The following is a 17291-nucleotide window of genomic DNA, read 5'->3' on the forward strand; positions in this document are numbered from 1 at the left end:
AATCACAACTAAAATACAGAAGAACTTCCTGAATAATCAACAGAAGACTCGCAGGAAACAACCCTGATACCCAAAGACCAAAAGTGGAGAGCCCAGAGAGACTGCAGAGGACATCTTTCCCACACAGACATTTGCCTTGCCTGCGGGGGAAGGCAGTAGACTGACCCTATTGGAAAACACCTTGCCCTGAGGCCACTTAAGAGACTAAAAATAGGGGAGGGAGGGTGTCAATTGGGGGAAAAGGAGACATATGTAAAACTTTAGACAAAATAAGTAAATATATAAGACTAAAAATAACAATTAGCCTCCAGGCAGAAGCAACTGCCCCACCCTGTTGGAAAAAAACCTTCACCACACCTCAGGACGATTGCCTGAGGGCAATTCAAGTCAGAATCGAATCAGTCTATAGACAGAGGTGGTCTCTAGAGCAGATGTCACCAACCTTTTGTACCTCCCGGACCACCAGTAGGTAACCACTGCTCCAAAGGTTTCCTTAAACCAGCAGTCGCCAACCTTTCGGACCTCACAGACCACCAGTGGCCCGTGGACTACTGGTTGGCAATCGCTGCTCTAGAGGCTTTAAGTCTTTGCCTGATCTAATTAGCCATAAACAGCATTTGACACTGTCCTGCACTAGAAATTGAGAGTCATAGAGGTCTACCTAATGTGAGAATAAACAAGTAATCTTTTCTGTCAAAAAAGTGAGTTTAGGCAACTGCCATTTTGGTCCGCATGACTTAGCTGCCAGTTTTTACTCTAATGACTTGCAGCTCCCCTTGGGGGCACCATTTTGAAAGAGCAAAGGTCACCCCTTCCTTTAAATTAGCCAATGGCGCAAGACTGGGACCCTAAGCTCTTCCAATCATGAGTGAGGGACGAATCATGTACGTCAGAAATAAAATCCCAAGCAGACCACCTGCTCGGTATACGTGTTGCCAGACTCTGTGCTGGTATGTAGCCTTTTGCATAAGACAAGATATTTGCCTTGCTGTCTGGCTCCTGAGTATGCTTTGTGTTCTACCAGGACCCCTGATTTAGGGGGCTCACCTTATTTCTAACACTAATACATAGTCACAAACCCAAATAGACAGCCAAAATGAGGAGACAAAGAAATAACCCCCAAATGAAAGAACAAGAGAATTCCCCAAAGAAGAGATAAATGAAGCAGAGGATTTATCTGAAATAGAGTTCAGAGTAATGATGGTAAAGATACTCAATAGCATGAAAAAAGACACAGTAACTAAGAAAAAAGAACAGTCGGAGATAAAGAATGACATAACACAAATAAAGAAGACACTGGAAGGAATACAACACAGCAGTTAGGGGAAGCCGAGGATCAAGTCAGTGAATTACAAGACAAGGTTGAAAAAAATCACTCAGAGAATAAAAAACAACAAAACAAAACAAAACCCAATTAAAAAACAGGAGGACAGCTTAAGGGAGCTGTGGGACAATGTGAAACGTAACAATGTTAGAATAGCAGGTGTGCCCGAAGAGGCAGAAAGGGATAAAGTTTTTGAAGAAATAATGGCAGGAAACTTTCCTAACCTGGTAAAGGAAAAAGTCACACAAGTTCAGGAGGCACAGAGAACCCTAAGCAAGAAGAACCCAAAACAGGCCCACGCCCAGATACATCAGAATTAACATGCCAAAAATTAAAGACAAAGAGAGAATCTTAAAGGCAGCAAGAGAAAAGAAAACTACTACCTACAAAGGAGCTCCCATCCCATAAGGCTGACACCTGATTTCTCATCAGAAACTCTATAGGCCAGAAGGGAATGGCATGAAGTACCCAAGGTAATAGAAAGCAAGGATCTGAAACCAAGATTACTATATCCACCAAGGCTATCATTCAAAATAGATGGTGAAATAAAGAGCTTTCCAGTTAAAAAAAAAAAACAAAACACTAAAAGAGTTTACCACCACCAAACCAGCATTACAAGAAATGCTAAGGGGACTGCTGTAATGAGAAGAAACAGAGAGAGAAACCTAGGCATACAGAATTAAAATGGCAATAAATAAGTACCTATCAACAATAACCCTAATGTAAAATGGATTAAATGTTCCAATCAAAAGGAATAGGGTAACTGAATGCATACAAAACCATGACCCAACTATATGCTGTCTACAAGAGACCCATCTCAGAACAAAAGACACACAAAGGATGAATGCGAAGGGATGGGAAAAAATTTTCCATACAAATGGAAAATAAAAAGAAACAATTCTCATATCCAACAAAATAGACTTTAAAATGAAGGCTATCACAAGATGCAACAAAGGTCACTACATAATACTAAAGGGATTGATCCAACAAGAGGATATAACCCTGGTAAACATATATGCACCCAATATAGGAACACACCTAAATATATAAACAAACTTCTAGAGGACTTTAATGGAGAGATTGACAATAATACAGTCATAGTAGGGGAGTTTTACACTCTGCTGACTTCACTGGATAGATCTTCCAGACAAAAACTTAACAAGGAAACAGTGACTCTAAAGAGCACACTAGATCAGATGGATTTAATTGGCATTTATAGAACATTTCACCCCAACACAGCAGAATATACATTCATCTCAAGTGCACATGGATCATTCACAAAGATAGACATGTTAAAACACAAAACCATTTGCTTCAAGTTCAAGAAGATTGAAATTATACCAAGCATCTTCTCAGATCACAGTGGAATGAAATTAGAAATCAACTACAGTAAAAATATCCCAAAACATTCAAACACATGGAGGCTGAATAGCATGCTATTAAACAATGCATGGATTACCACAAAGATCAAGAAAGAAATAAAAAAATTTCCTGGAAACAAATGAAAATGAACACACAACAACCCCAAATCTCTGGGACACAGCAAAAGCAGTCCTGAGAGTGAAGTTCATAGCACTACAGGCATATTTCAAAAAACTAGAAAAATCAGCAATAAACTATTTAAGCCTACAACTTAAATAGTATCTAGAAAGAGAACAACAAGAAAAGGCCAGAGTAAGTAGAAGGAAATAATAAAGATTAGAGCAGAATAATATAGAGACTAAAAAAAAAAAAAAAAAAAATGAAATCAAGAGCTGGTTCTTTGAAAGGATAAACAAAATTGATAAACTGTTAGCCAGACTCATCAAGAAACAAAGAGAGAGGACCCAAATAAATAAAATCAGAAACGAAAGTGGAGAAGTAACCACTGACACCACAGAAATACAAAAAATTGTAAGAAAATACTATGAACAACAATATGCCATCCAGCTAGACAATGTGCATGAAATAGACAAATATCTAGAAAAATACAACCTCCCAAAACTGAATCAGGAGGAATCAGAAAACCTGAATAGCCGATAACAACTGATGAAATAGAAGAGGTAATGAAAAAAACTGCCAGCAAACAAAAGCCCAGGTCCAGATGGTTTCACAGTGGAGTTTACCAAACATTCAAAGAACTAACACCTATACTCCTCAAACTATTTCAGAAAATCCAAGAGGAAGGAACACTTCCAAACTCTTTTAATGAGGCCAGCATTATCCTAATTCCAAAATCAGATAAAGATACTACAAAGAGAATATAAGCCAATATCTCTGATGAACATAGGTGCTAAAATCCTCAACAAAATATTAGCAAATCGCATCCAGCAATATATTAAACAGATCATACACCATGGCCAAGTGGGATTTATTCTAGGGATGCAGGACTGGTACAATATTCACAAATCAATAAACGTGAAACATCACATAAAGAAATTAAAAGACAAAAATCACATGACCATATCAATAGAGGCAGAAAAAGCATTTGACAAAATCCAACACCCATTTTTTACTTTTGATAAAAACTCTCAGCAAAGTGGGAATAGAGAAAGTATATCTCAACATGACAAAGGCCATATATGATAAACCTACAGCCAACATCGTACCCCATGGGCAAAAACTAAAAGCATTTCCCCTAAGAACAGGAACAAGACAAGGATGTCCACTTTCACCACTCTTCCTCAACATAGTACTGAAAGTTCTAGCCACAGCGATCAGACAAGAAGAAATAAAAGGCATCCAAATTGGAAAGGAGGAAGTAAAATTCTCATTATTTGCAGATGACATGATATTATACATAGAAAACCCTAAAGACTCCATCAAAAAAACTACTAGATTTAATAAATGGATTTGGCAATGTAGCAGGATACAAAATCAACACCCAAAAATTGATGGATTTTTTTTCCACCAATAATGAATTCTCAGAAAGAGATACATGAAAACAAACAATCCCATTTACCACTGCAACAAAAAAATTAAGATACTTAGGAATAAACTTAACCAAGAAGGCAAAAGACCTATACTTGGAATACTACAGGATGTTGAAAAAAGAGATAGAAGAAGATATAAACAAGTGGAAGAATATACCGTGTTCACGGATTGATAGAATCAACATCACTAAAATGTCCATACTACCCAAGGCAATCTACAGATTCAATGCATTTATTGTAAATTATACTGCTATGAACAGAGGGGTGCATGCAATCTTTCTGATTGGCATTTATTCCCTATTAAAATACCAACAACATATTTCACAGAGCTAGAACAAATACTCCAAAAAATTTATATGGAATCAAAAAAGACCCCGAATAGCTGCAGCAATTTTGAGAAAGAACCAAGTTGGAGGAATCACAATACCAGATTTCAAACTATACTGCAAAGCCACTGTAATCAAAACAGCCTGGTACTGGCACAAGAACAGGTATGTAGATCAATGGAACAGAACAGAGAGCCCAGAAATCGACCCAAGCCATTACACTCTATTAATATTTCACAAAGGAGGCAAGAACATAGAATGGAGTCAAGAGAGTCTCTTCAATAAATGGTGTTGGGAAAATTGGACAGATACATGCAAAAAAAATGAAACTAGACCACCAACTTAACACCATACATAAGAATAAACTCAAAATGGATAAAAAACTTAAATGTAAGAGGTGAAACCATAAAAATCCTGTAAGCACCATAGGCAGCAAAATCTCAGACATCTCTCATAGCAATATGTTTATAGATACCTCTCCTAAGGCAAAGGAAACTAAGGAGAAAATAAACAAACGGAATTACATCAAAATAGAAAGCTTCCGCACAGCAAAAGAAACTATCAATAAAACTAAAAGAGAGCCCACTGTATGGGAGAACATATCTGGCAATGATACATCTGATAAAGGGTTAATATCCAAAATATATAAGGGACTCATACAACTTAACAAAAGGAAGACAAACAATCTAAAAAATGGGCAAAGGACCTAAAGAGACACTTCTCCAAAGAGGACATACAGATGGCCAAGAGAAATATGAAAGAATGCTCAAAGTCACTGATCATCTGAGAGATGCAAATCAAAATGACAATGAGGTACCATCTCACACCTGTCAGAATGGCTGCCATCAACAAATGACAAGTACTGGTGAGAACGTGGAGAAAAGGGAACCCTAGTACACTGCTGGTGGGAATGTAGACTGGTGCAACCATTATGGAAAACAGTGTGGAGTTTCCCAAAAAAATTAAATATGTAACTGCCATTTGAACCACTGATCCCACTTCTAGGAATATATCCTAAGAAACCCAAAGCACCAATCAGAAAGAATGCATGCACCCTTCTGTTCATAGCAGTATAATTTACAATAGCTAAGATCTGGAAACAACCCAAGTGCCCATCAGTAGGTAAGTGGATAAAAAAAGCTGTGGTACATTTATAACATGGAATACTATGCAGCAGTAAAAAAAGAAGAATCTCTTACAATATGAGACAGCACTGAGGGACCTGGAGAGTATCATGCTAAGTGAAATAAGTCAGTCAGAGAAAGACAAGTATCACGTGATCTCACTCATATGCGGAATCTAACGAACAAAATAAACAGATAAACGGAGTGGATCCAGAGACATGGAAGCAGGGAACAGAGTGCAGAATCTCAGAGGGAAGGTGGAGGATAGTGTGTGGGTGGGAGATAATCAACCATTGTATGCATATATGTATAACCCATGGACACAGACAATAGGGTGCTGAAGGCCTGGGGCAGGGTGGGGGCGGGGCCAGAGGGGGGCTGGAGGTGTTAATGGGGGGAAAAAGGGGGACATGTGTAATACATTCAACAATAAAGAATTATTAAAACAAAACAAACAAAACAATCTTTATAGATCAGTAGGAGAGAACTGAGAGTTCAGAAACAAACCCTTACATTTATGGTCAGTCAATGCCAACTATTCAAAGGGGGAAAGACTAGTCTTCAACAAATTGTGCTGGATATCCACATGCAAAAGAATGAAATTGAACCCATACCTCAGACCATATTAAAAAAAATTATTTCCAAAATGATCATAGACCTAAATGCAAGAGTTAAAACTATAAAACTCTTAGAAGAAAACACAGGAGTAAATCATGATATTGGATTAGGCAATATTTGCTTAGATATAACACCAGAAGCAAAAGCGACAAGAGAGATAAATTGGACATCAAAATTTAAAACTTTTATAACCACCATAAAGAACTCTACTCAACAATAAAGACAACCCAATTTAAAAACGAACCAAAGATATGAATAGACATTTCACCAAAGAAGTTATACACATGGCCAATAAGCACAAGAAAAGATGCTCAACATCATTAGGGTAATACTATACATCAAAACCACAATGATACCACTTCACATCCACAAGGATGACTATAATAACCAGACAGTATTAAGTGTCAACAAGAATGTAGAAAAATTGGACCCCTCATACACAACTGGTAGAAATGCAAAATGGGGTGGCTGCTGTGGAAAACTGTTTGACAATTCCTCAAAAAGTTAAACCAAGAGATACCAGCAATCCCACGCTTAGGTATATACTCAAGAGAACTGAAAACATATCTATATATATATAATCTATATACACTGAGTGGCCAGATTATTATGATCTCTGAATGCATAATAATCTGGCCACTCAGTGTATATCCTATATAATAATCCTAAATAATAAAAGGCTAATATGCAAACTGACCCCTCGACCAGGAGTTCGACCAGCAGGCAGGCCGGCCAACCGCCCATGTCCCCTCCCCCTGGCCAGGCTGGCCGGACCACACCCATGCACGAATTCATGCACCGGGCCACTCTGTGTGTATGTGTCTATATCTATACTAGAGGCCCAGTGCATGATTGAATCATGCACGTGTAGGGTCCCCTACACGCTTCCGCTTTTCGCGGTGGAGCTGGGTGCCTGTCTGCTGGTGCACCAGGCCTTTCAGAAGCCTCCGGCTCGGCAGAGGCTTCTGAAAGGCCTGGTGCCAGAGCAGACAGGCACCCAGCTCCCCCATTTTTGATGGTCCGTGGCCACTGAGGGGGGCTACCCTGCTGTTGAGAGGCGCAGGGGGCGGGAGTCCCGCCCCCTGCGCCTCTCAACAGCAGGGTAGCCCCCCGCAGTGGCAGCGGATCCATGCCTCTCAATGGCCGGATAGGCCACCCCGAGTCCCGCCCCCCAGCCTCCCGCGGCCCAATCGTGGGCGTAGCGGAGTGATGGTAATTTACATGTTACTCTATTATTTGATAGGATAGACACATACACACAGAGTGGCCAGATTATTATGTGTTCAGAGATCATAATAATCTGGCCACTCAGTGTATATAAAAGGCTATGTGTCCAACCACCCGACTGGTCGCTATGATGCGCACTGACCACCAGGGGGCAGACGCTCAACGGAGGAGCTGCCATGACGCGCACTGGCCATTTAAAAATAAATGGCACCACGGACCTGACGCCAACAAACCAACACTCAGCTTCCCCCAAGTGGGACACAGGCCCCACCACCACCCTGAAGTGACACCCCACCAAATCTCAGCCAACACTGCCAAGATCCCATGGCACAAAATGTGGCCCACAGCCCAGCCCAGCCTGGAAACGGTCACTGTGGGTGCCAGGAAATGACGTCAACTAGTAATGCCCGGCTTCCGGCTTCCTCTCCCTAGCGACTAGCCTCCTTGGGGTTTCTTCAGCCCAGGAACCCAACTTGCTTTATAGCCAGGTGCAAACACTTTACAGTTTAACCAAATGTTTATGAAGCATTTTCCCATGTCTCATCTCATTTGATCCTCACAGAAGTCCTGGAGTAGGTAGATAGGAGACTCGGTAGAATCCTCTTTTCTTTTCATTAGCAAGATGCAAATAGCGTTATTAAAATATTTCTTCTAATTAATTTCCTTGCAATGTGCATGAATCCGTGCACTGGGACACTACTAGTGTGTATATAACAGAATTATCCTTAATAGCCAAAAAAGTGGAAACAACCCAAGTGTCCATCAAATGATGAATAGATAAACAAAATGTGGGATATTATTTGTCCACAGAGTTATGAAGTACTGAATGGAAGTACTACAACATGGATAAACCTTGAAAACATGCTAAAACCAGACATAAAAGGACACATATTATATGCTTTTGTTTATATGACATAGCCAGAATAGGCAAGTCCACAGAGACAGAAAGGAGATTAGTGGTTATCAGGAGCTGGGGAAGGGGGAAATGGGGATTGACTGCTAATGGTACAGGTGTCTTTTGGGGGTGATGAAAATGTCCTAAAACTAACTCTGGTGCTGGTTGCACAACTTTGATTATGCTAAAAAACCAATGAGTTGTACACTTAAAAATGGTAAATTTTATGGCATGTGAATTTTCTAAAAAAACACACACAAAACAAACAAAAAACAAAAGAAACACATTTTAAAAAACATCTAATTCTAAAAGAAAAAACAAACCAAAAACCCCATCTTATCACATGGGTTTCTGGCCACACTTTCCATTGAAATAGTAAAATTAAAACCCTATTAGGCTCCCGTCCTCTATTTCATTTCTGAGAGTTAAGAGTCGACAACCTGTGCTCTTTCTTTTTATTTTCCATTAAAATATATTTTTATTGATTTCAGAGAGAAAGGGAGAAGGAGAGATAGAAACATAAATGAGAAAGAGTCATCAATCGGTTGCCTCCTACACGCCTCTTGACTGGGAATGAAACTGTGACCTCCTCGTTCATAGGTGGACACTCAACCACTGAGGCACACCAGCCGGGCCCTCTGTGTTTTTCTAACCCATGCTTTGGTAAAAGCCCCCGAAAATATTTCCCTCCTTTTACTTAGCACAGGTATTCCTGGAGAGAGATCTCTGAAGTGGGCAGCGGAATCTGATAGCTCATCTTAGGAGGCTCCTCATATTTAGCTAACAGAAGGTAGAAGGAGAGTCTCCCAGCCCTAAGGAAAAAAACCAATCCTCCAGATACCTCGATTTCATACTTCCAGCCTCCAGAACTGAGAGACAATTAATGTTATGTAAGACACACACACACAGAAGTTCCTCATACACACTGACTTGGTATATATACCCACTTAAAAATTATATACAGATGGAAAACTTGTATGCACAAATTATATGAATTGTATGATTTTAAATATTTACTTAAAAATTATATGTACATATATTTCTAGTTTTTTTCAACTCAACCACGAAATCTCCAATAAAGGCCCAAGTCTAAAGTCTGTGCACTTGGAATAATGAACACACAATACAATATACAGATGATGTATTACAGAACTGTCCACCTGAAACCCATATAAGTGATTAACCAATGTCATCCCAATAAATTCAATAAAATTAAAAACAAATAAATACAATCTCTGCTCTAGTACTGCCCCAGTGCCCTATACACTGTAGGTATCCCATGTGGTCTTTATTATTTTTATTTTTTTTTAATTGATTTTTTACAGAGAGGAAGGGAGAGGGATAGAGGGATAGAGAGCTAGAAACATCAATGAGAGAGAAACATCGATCAGCTGCCTCCCGCCCACCCCCTATTGGGGATGTGCCCGCAACCAAGGTACATGCCCTTGACCGGAATGGAACCTGGACCCTTCAGTCCCCAGGCCGACGCTCTATCCAGTGAGCCAAACCAGCCAAGGGCCCCATGTGGTCTTTTGTTTCAGAGGCTGATGATACCTTATCACCACACACCAAAGTGTAGGGCTTACATTCCAGTTCCACCACTTACTTAGCTGTGTGACTTTGGGCAAGTTGCTTAAACTGTGTGCCTCAAGTTTACCCATTCCTAAAATGAAGCTGGCCATACCTGCCCCTGGGTGTTCAGCAAAAACAAAACACTGATGACGCTCTGAATGAACATGGCTTCTGGCACCCCGAGACGCGAGGCTGCTATTGTCTGTATAGACTAGTCTATGGCAAATCTTCTCCTTCCCATACTTTTGAACCTAGACTAATTGATATTAGCCCTCTTAATCAGCTTCATCTGTTAAAAAAAAAAATCTACGCCAAAAGATCACTGGGGGAATAAAAAGAACAAGAGGAAAACTATCACACATCAAGGGCTCGAAAAAGATGTTCCTTTCTTTCCGGTCTCCCTGGCTACGGCGTGTCATTAGCATCGCCCTCCAGCCCCGGTGCTCCCAGCTGACACTCGGTCAGTACCGCGGAGCGGCTCCCAGGCACACCTGGGGACAAACGAGCGCTGTGCGTCTCCAACAACGCCAACCAGAGCTCCACGTCAGGGAGCCATTTTTGCCACTCAGGAAAATGAAAAGGTGCGCGAATGAACGAGTGGATCAGCCCTCCCATCAATCCCCGTTTCCCAGCACAAAGACCGCATTCAACACGGGCAGAGACCTTGCCCTCCCTCATCCCGCTCCCGGGGAGGTGGGGTGGAGACGGACGGGCTGGGGAGAGCTGGGTGGGCGCGGGACAAAAAGGCCGGAGGGCTCCGGAGGGCTGACGGGGGCTGGCCAGCCTCGGGAAAGCTAGACACCGGGATGTGCGGTTTGAGGGATGGGGGTCGGACCTCACCTTCGCCCGCTTGCGCCGGCTGGTCCGTCGTCCCTCCGGAGTCTCAGCGATCCCCGTCTCCATGGGGGTTGCAGAACCAGGCACGACGGTAGGCCCGGCTGGAGGCCCGGCGGACCCTGGCGGCTCGGCGAGGCCCCCGGGGGGCGAGGCCCGCGGAGGCTCCTTCTTGCGGGGAGTGCGCTCTCCCGCCACCCCCGGCCCGGGCTCCACAGGGCCCGACGGGCCCGCGGGCGGCGCGGCCACCTCGGAGCCATTCTCCGAGCCTGCCGCTACCCCAGCGCCCGCCTCCGAGCCAGCCGCGGCCGCCGCGGCCGCCGCAGCCGCCGCCTTCTTCCCGGACAACATCTCGGGCCGCCTGGGTGCTGACAGCCGTGGGGGCCGCTCAGCCTGCGGGTCCGAGGGTACGTGGGTCCGGGGCCGCGTCGCGTAGCTCCGCTTCTCCCAGTCCGCGCGCTGCCTACCGCCGCCGCGTACGTACGCGCGGAGCGCGCTCCCGTCGCGTCCGGACAAAAAAGCCGGAGACGCCCACGGCCCCGCCCCCCCGCTGCCATAGAGTCGCGTCCTCGCGGCTAGAGCGGCACCATGGCAAAGAGCGCGGTGCTTTCCTAGAGCGTCTCCTTGGCCTTTGGAGTTGGCCCGACACCCTCCTGGTCTTAGGGCTTCTGAGCCAGACTGCACCTCTGAGGGCGACCATTTCATCCAGGGATTTGGGTGCACTTATAAATTCATTCATTTTCATTCATTCATTCATTCATTCATTCATTCATTCACCTATTTGCTGATTCAACCAATATAGGTGACAAGGGCTTAATTATGTAATTCTTGCTTTCAAAGAGCGTATGGTCTAGGGATGGGCAATCTCACTTATTTATAATTGTCCTTGATTGTACTGGGGAAATCTTGGAGAGCAAACAAGTTTCGTGGTAATAAAATGGACAGTAATTAATAAACCCAGTTTTGAGTCCAACAGGATTGTTCTTGCATCCAAAGCTTTGTTCATGCCCTTGCTCCCTCACACCTCCATTCCCTTTGTCCACTCCCCCCATACACCTGTTTCTACAAGTAGTGAACATATGTCAAATGTTTGTTTGTTTATTTATTTATTTATTGAGAGAACAGCAGGACAATATAGCTGGTTCAAAGGAGAATATGAAAAATTGATATATATAGTCATTGGTGAGTGGAAAACAGAATGCTAGGAAAGGATTGCAAAGTATCTATATACATAAAAGCCTAAGTGACTGTTATGACCAGTTGACCGGAGCAACTGGAACGACCGGTTGACCAGTCGCTATGACGCGCACTGACCACCAGGGGGCAGATGCTCAACATAGGAGCTGCCCCCTGGTGGTCAGTGTGTTCCCACAGCCAACCTCCCGTGGCCTCTCCCCCCACCCCCTACACAAATTCGTGCACCAGGCCTCTAGTTTTTAAATAAGAAAAAGCAGTTGATGTCTTACAATGCCATAAAACTAAACTCTAAACTTTGGGGCTTATCTTTTCTCTCAGACAGAACTCATTTGCATTTACACCCACCCCCGCCCCCCCGCAAAAAAAACACACCACATTTTCTGCTTAACTATTTTTTTTTACCCAGAAATATAGGCATACCTCGGAGGTCTTGTGGTTTGGGTTCCAAACCACCATAATAAAGCAAGTATTACAATAAAGCCAGTCATAATCTTTTTGCTGGTGGAGGGTCCTACCTTCAATTTGTAAAAAGCAAAACACCTGTGAAGCACAATAAAGCAAAACACAATAAAGCACGGTAGGCCTGTAACTAGTTAGTTTCATTTTCTTAAATTGTGGTAAAATATATATAACATAAAACTTACCATCTTAAGCATCTTTAAATGCACAGTTCACTAGTGTTAAGTACATTCACATGATTGTACAATCTCCAGAACTCTTTTCATCTTGAAAAACTCTGGACCCATTAAACAATAATTCCCCAACACTCCCCCCACCACACCCCCTGCCCCTGCCAACCACCATTCTACCTTCTGTATCTATAAATTGGACCACTCTAAATATCTCCTATAACTGGAATCAAACAGCTTTTGTCTTTTTGTGACTGGCTTATTTCATTTAGCACAATCTCCTCAAAGTTCATCCATGTTGTAGCGTGTACCAAAATTTCCTTCATTTTTAAGACTGAATAATATTCTAATGTCTGTATATACAATATTTTGCTTATCCATTTATCTGTTGGTGGACTTTTGGGTTGCTTCCACTTTTTGGCTATAGTGAATAATGCTGCTATAGACATGGGTGTGCAAATATCTCTTCAAGACCCTGCTTTCAGTTCTTTGGGATGTATATTCCCAAGTGGGATTGCTAGAGCAACTTACCCATTTTTTGGAAGTTCACATCTGGCCCTGGACGGTGTGGCTTGGTTGGTTGAGCATTGTCCCATGCACCAAAGGGTTTCTGGTTCCATTCTGGGTCAGGGCACATGCCCAGGTTTTGAGCTTGATCCCTAGTGGAAGGGCGGGGCATGTAGGAGGCTGCCGATCTGGGTGTTTCTCACATTCTCTCTCTCCCCCCTCTCCCTTCCTCTCTCTCTAAAATTAATAAAACGTATTTTAAAAATCAATCAATAATAGTTGACATCTGACTTTACAGAGTGGGGACCCTAAGCAATATTAAATAGTAAGTCAAACAAAGTTATCCTCCCCGAAAGCATCAGGTGACCAACAGGTGGGCCAGTTAGATACTATTCTAGCATTACTGTGAGCAAACTTGCAGTAAACTTTTAGCCTTGTTTCCAACTTCTGGATAATTTTTATTCGCAGTCTCCCTCACTATGAGGGCAGGGGCTGTGTTTCTGGGTATTTTATTCTCAGTGGCTAGGCCCTTAAGTACTGTTGATTGAATGAAGTATCACTAAGGCCTACATCATCACCTGGCTGTTATGAGGACATTATGAGATGTTGCTTGCAAACTGCCTGTCAAAGTCTGGCACATAGTGGCTGCTTAAGACATAGGAGTACTTAATATTATTGTTATGCAACAACTGGGGGCTGGGGGCTGGTCATGACTCAGAGGGGGGGCAGCCATGACTCCTGGTATGGGGGCAACTGTCCTAGAGGGGGGACTGAGGCTGGGTCTTGGGGCCTGGGTGCCACCAAGCTAGAATGCTGGGAGATCTAATGTCTCTTTTTAGGACTCTACACGAGATACTTGATTCCTCGGGCACCATAGGAGCATTGGTGGCTTGGATGATCAGCTATAAGCCAGCCTTGTTTGGGTTCCTATTCCTTCTGCTATTGCTTAGCAACTGGCTGGTCAAGTACGAATTCAAGTCCACCCCCACAGAGCCCCAACAGGTGAGCAAGAGGAGCCTTAGCTTCAGTTGAGGGTGATGGGATATTTACAGGTAGACTGGGGTTTGGGGGACAGGGAAGGTGTCAGGATAACGGGGCAAGGCTGAGGCACCCACACCGCTAAGTCTTCGCTCTGCAGCACATCCTTCACAAGGCTTCAGTTGCCTCAGCTATGAATTGGGACCACCCTAGACTCTGCCACTTCCTGTTTGACAGCAACATGCTTTGGCAACAGCAACACTCACTTTTTTTTTTTTTTCATTTTTTTCCCCAGCAACACTCACTTTAAAGGGAAACATGAAAATGGGTGAACTAAAGACACATGTATAACATAGATACATCTCTAAAATGTAATAATGAAGATAGGAGAGATGTACATGAATTATGACATATTTTATATAAAGTTTAAAAACATGCCAAACAATACCCAATCTTATGAGTGCATGTTTTTTAAATTGAATTCTTTATTGTTCGAAGTATTACATATGCCTCCTTTCCCCCCCATTGACCTCTCCCCAGCTGCTCCCACCCCCCAGCACATGCCCTCACCCCCCTACTGTCTGTGTCCATTGGTTATGCTTATATGCATGCATACAAGTCCCTTGGTTGATCTCTTACCCCTCCCCCAAACCCCCTCCCCACAAAAGCACATGTTTAGTGAAAGTACATTAATTCTACCAGACCGCTGTACCGATTTTTCAGTAATTTCCGAATCTCTGGTGACTCCTAATTTTCGGTACTTTGCCTAGACCTATTTTCTACAATGTCTCCAAGTTCCATCTTATTCTAACCACTTGTTTGCATGTAACTAACATTTTTCTATATCATGTTGATTTTTTTCTCTTTAATGCTCAGGAGCCCAGGTATAGGGGACAGTTAGGTTCAGGGCCTCAGGTCTGGTAGGTTTAAGGCAGGATTTTTCAACTTCCACATGACTGACATTTAGGGCGGGATAATTCTTCATTGTGATGGACTGCCCTGTGCATTGTTAGATGTGTAGCAGCATCCCCAGCCTCTACCCATAAGATGCCAATAGCGCCCATCACCCCTTTTGTGACAACCCAAAAATGTCTCCAGACATTCATTGCCAAAGGTCCCTTGGGAGGACACAGTAGCCTCTGGTTGAGAGCCACTGGAATAAAGAAATGCATGGGAAAAGTAAACGCCGGGTTCAGGATTGCAGTTGCGATGAGGTTCAGGGAGGGAGGGAGACACTCTAGGAGAGGGAGCCACAATGGCATTTGTGATGTTTTATTTCTCACACTAGTATGGAAACACGGGTATTTGTTGTAATATTTACTTTTTTGGTGTGTCTGAAAGATTTAATTTTTAAAGGGGGTGGAAAGACCAGGAGTTTGTAGTTGAATCCAAAAAGAAAAGCTAAAGCATGATTACTCTGGGTGAGGGGGCAGGTGAGGACGATAGAGAGAAGAGCATGTCCTGAGACACTGACTGGGCAGCAGAGACTTTGCAGGGCCTGACGAACTCTCAGCGCCCTGGGGAACGCACAGCCCTGGAGACAGATACACTTGGGTTAAAGGTTTTATGTTCTTCTATGAACCAAAGGAAACTGTGGGTCCTGGGAGTGTGGGGTCTCTCCCGCTAGCTGGATGCTGCTGAGCCCCAATTCTCGGCGGGCTGTGAGAATCCATTAAGTTATAAATCACCCGGCACGGGAAGGGGGACTATTGTTATTAACCACCCTCTCCTCTTTTCCTGCTGGTGGGAGCTTAGGAAAAGACAGAGAAACCAAAGACCCCCGAAGCCGAACCCAACAGCAACGCCATGAGCACGAGAGAAGTCGAGAGACTGCACGCCTGCTTTGCCCTCCAGGACAAGATCCTTGAACGGCTTATGTTCAGTGAAATGAAGCTGAAGGTCTTAGAAAATCAGATGTTCATCGTTTGGAATAAAATGAATCACCACAAGCGGTCGAGCCGTCAGCAGATGTTTGCCGTGAGGAAGCACAGACCGAGGAGACAGGACTCAGTCTTCTCTATCTACTCGGAGTGCACGTCCAATTCCCCCTGAGGTCGGAGGCTGGGGTGGGCTGAATTCTTCTGGTGTTACCTTTACTCAGTAAAACCCCATGAGAGACTATTGGATTTTCTTAGTAAATCACACGGGAGAGGATGATTGGAGGCTGAAAGGTCGCTCAGCAGGCCAGCCAGATAGCATCCTATGACACAGCCTGACAGCTCTAGAACCAGCCCTTCCTCCCCTTCAGTTGGACCACTCCGACCCTGGTTCAGGGTGCTATTTACCTGTTCACCTTGAGTCTCCCAAGGGTCTCCCCAGTGCTGTCCCACCCTCCAGTCTCCCCCTCACTCTGCACCCAGAGGCCAGAGCAAGCCCTGCCAGGCCAGGCTCTGAGTGTGTTCATTGCCTGTTCTCAAGCCAACGTCTCCCCGTGGTTGACAGAATAAAATCCACACTCCCTACTTGGTGTTCAGGCGCTCCATGATCTTATCCCCTTTCCGGTTCTCCCCTCCCCCCAACCCCCCCATTTCTCACCCTCACACGCTTTATACTCTATCCCAGAGTACCCTAAACATCAGGCATTTAGGGTACTTACCTTTGTGATTTTTGCCATAGTCATGAGACACCTGAATGTTTAACTCAACATTGTTCCTTTAAACAGACTATTTTTCCTTAAATAAATGTATCTGTAAAGGAACATAATAATAAAGGTAAATAATTTATTTGTAAATTAAAAACAGCATCATTTACCTGAAATAGACCTTAACTGTCAAAATAAAGACAATGGAAACTAAATGATGTTATTAAGTTCCAACCAGAGCTGGGTTGTCTTCTTATGGATCTGAACCTGTGAATTTCGGGTTAAAAAAAAAAGGAGATTTAGCAAGTGTTAGTGCTTAAAAGACATGCTGGCACCAAGCTGAGACTCTTCCCCATAGGAGATTGGAAAGGGCAGCACCACCTCACTGTGACTTCGTGCCTTGTTGGTGTCCTACTTAAAATCATCTCTCCCACAAGTCTCGTGAACTCTAACCAAACCAGATGACTGGCTGTACCCCGGGTGCATCCACATCTCTGCGCACATGGTCCCGTCCCCTGGAAGCCCTTTTCTTCCCGTTCTGCTGTTACAATTCTTCACTTCTTCCAA

The 17291-nt window shown here is 43.4% G+C and overlaps 2 protein-coding genes across 3 annotated transcripts in view; one reads left to right on the forward strand and one right to left on the reverse strand.

Moving 5' to 3' along the window:
• The window catches only part of KDM1A (lysine demethylase 1A), a 68011-nt gene extending 56704 nt beyond the window's left edge, over nt 1-11307 (reverse strand). For both annotated transcript variants that reach the window (XM_079777230.1, XM_079777231.1), the window contains exon 1: nt 10839-11307. In XM_079777230.1, coding sequence (XP_079633356.1) covers nt 10839-11183 — 345 coding nt within the window. In that variant the 5' untranslated portion in view covers nt 11184-11307. The remainder of the gene's footprint in view (nt 1-10838) is intronic.
• Nucleotides 11308-13975: 2668 nt separating this feature from the next.
• On the forward strand, nt 13976-16195 carry TEX46 (testis expressed 46; the record flags this gene model as incomplete). The annotated part of the gene is made up of 2 exons (XM_079777870.1): nt 13976-14167; nt 15998-16195. The coding sequence occupies 2 exons, from the start codon at nt 13976-13978 to the stop codon at nt 16193-16195; spliced, it is 390 nt and encodes a 129-aa protein (XP_079633996.1).
• Nucleotides 16196-17291: the final 1096 nt, after the last annotated feature.

This window comes from Cnephaeus nilssonii, assembly GCF_951640355.1.
Source record: "Cnephaeus nilssonii genome assembly, chromosome: 7".
Classification (NCBI taxonomy): domain Eukaryota; kingdom Metazoa; phylum Chordata; class Mammalia; order Chiroptera; family Vespertilionidae; genus Cnephaeus; species Cnephaeus nilssonii.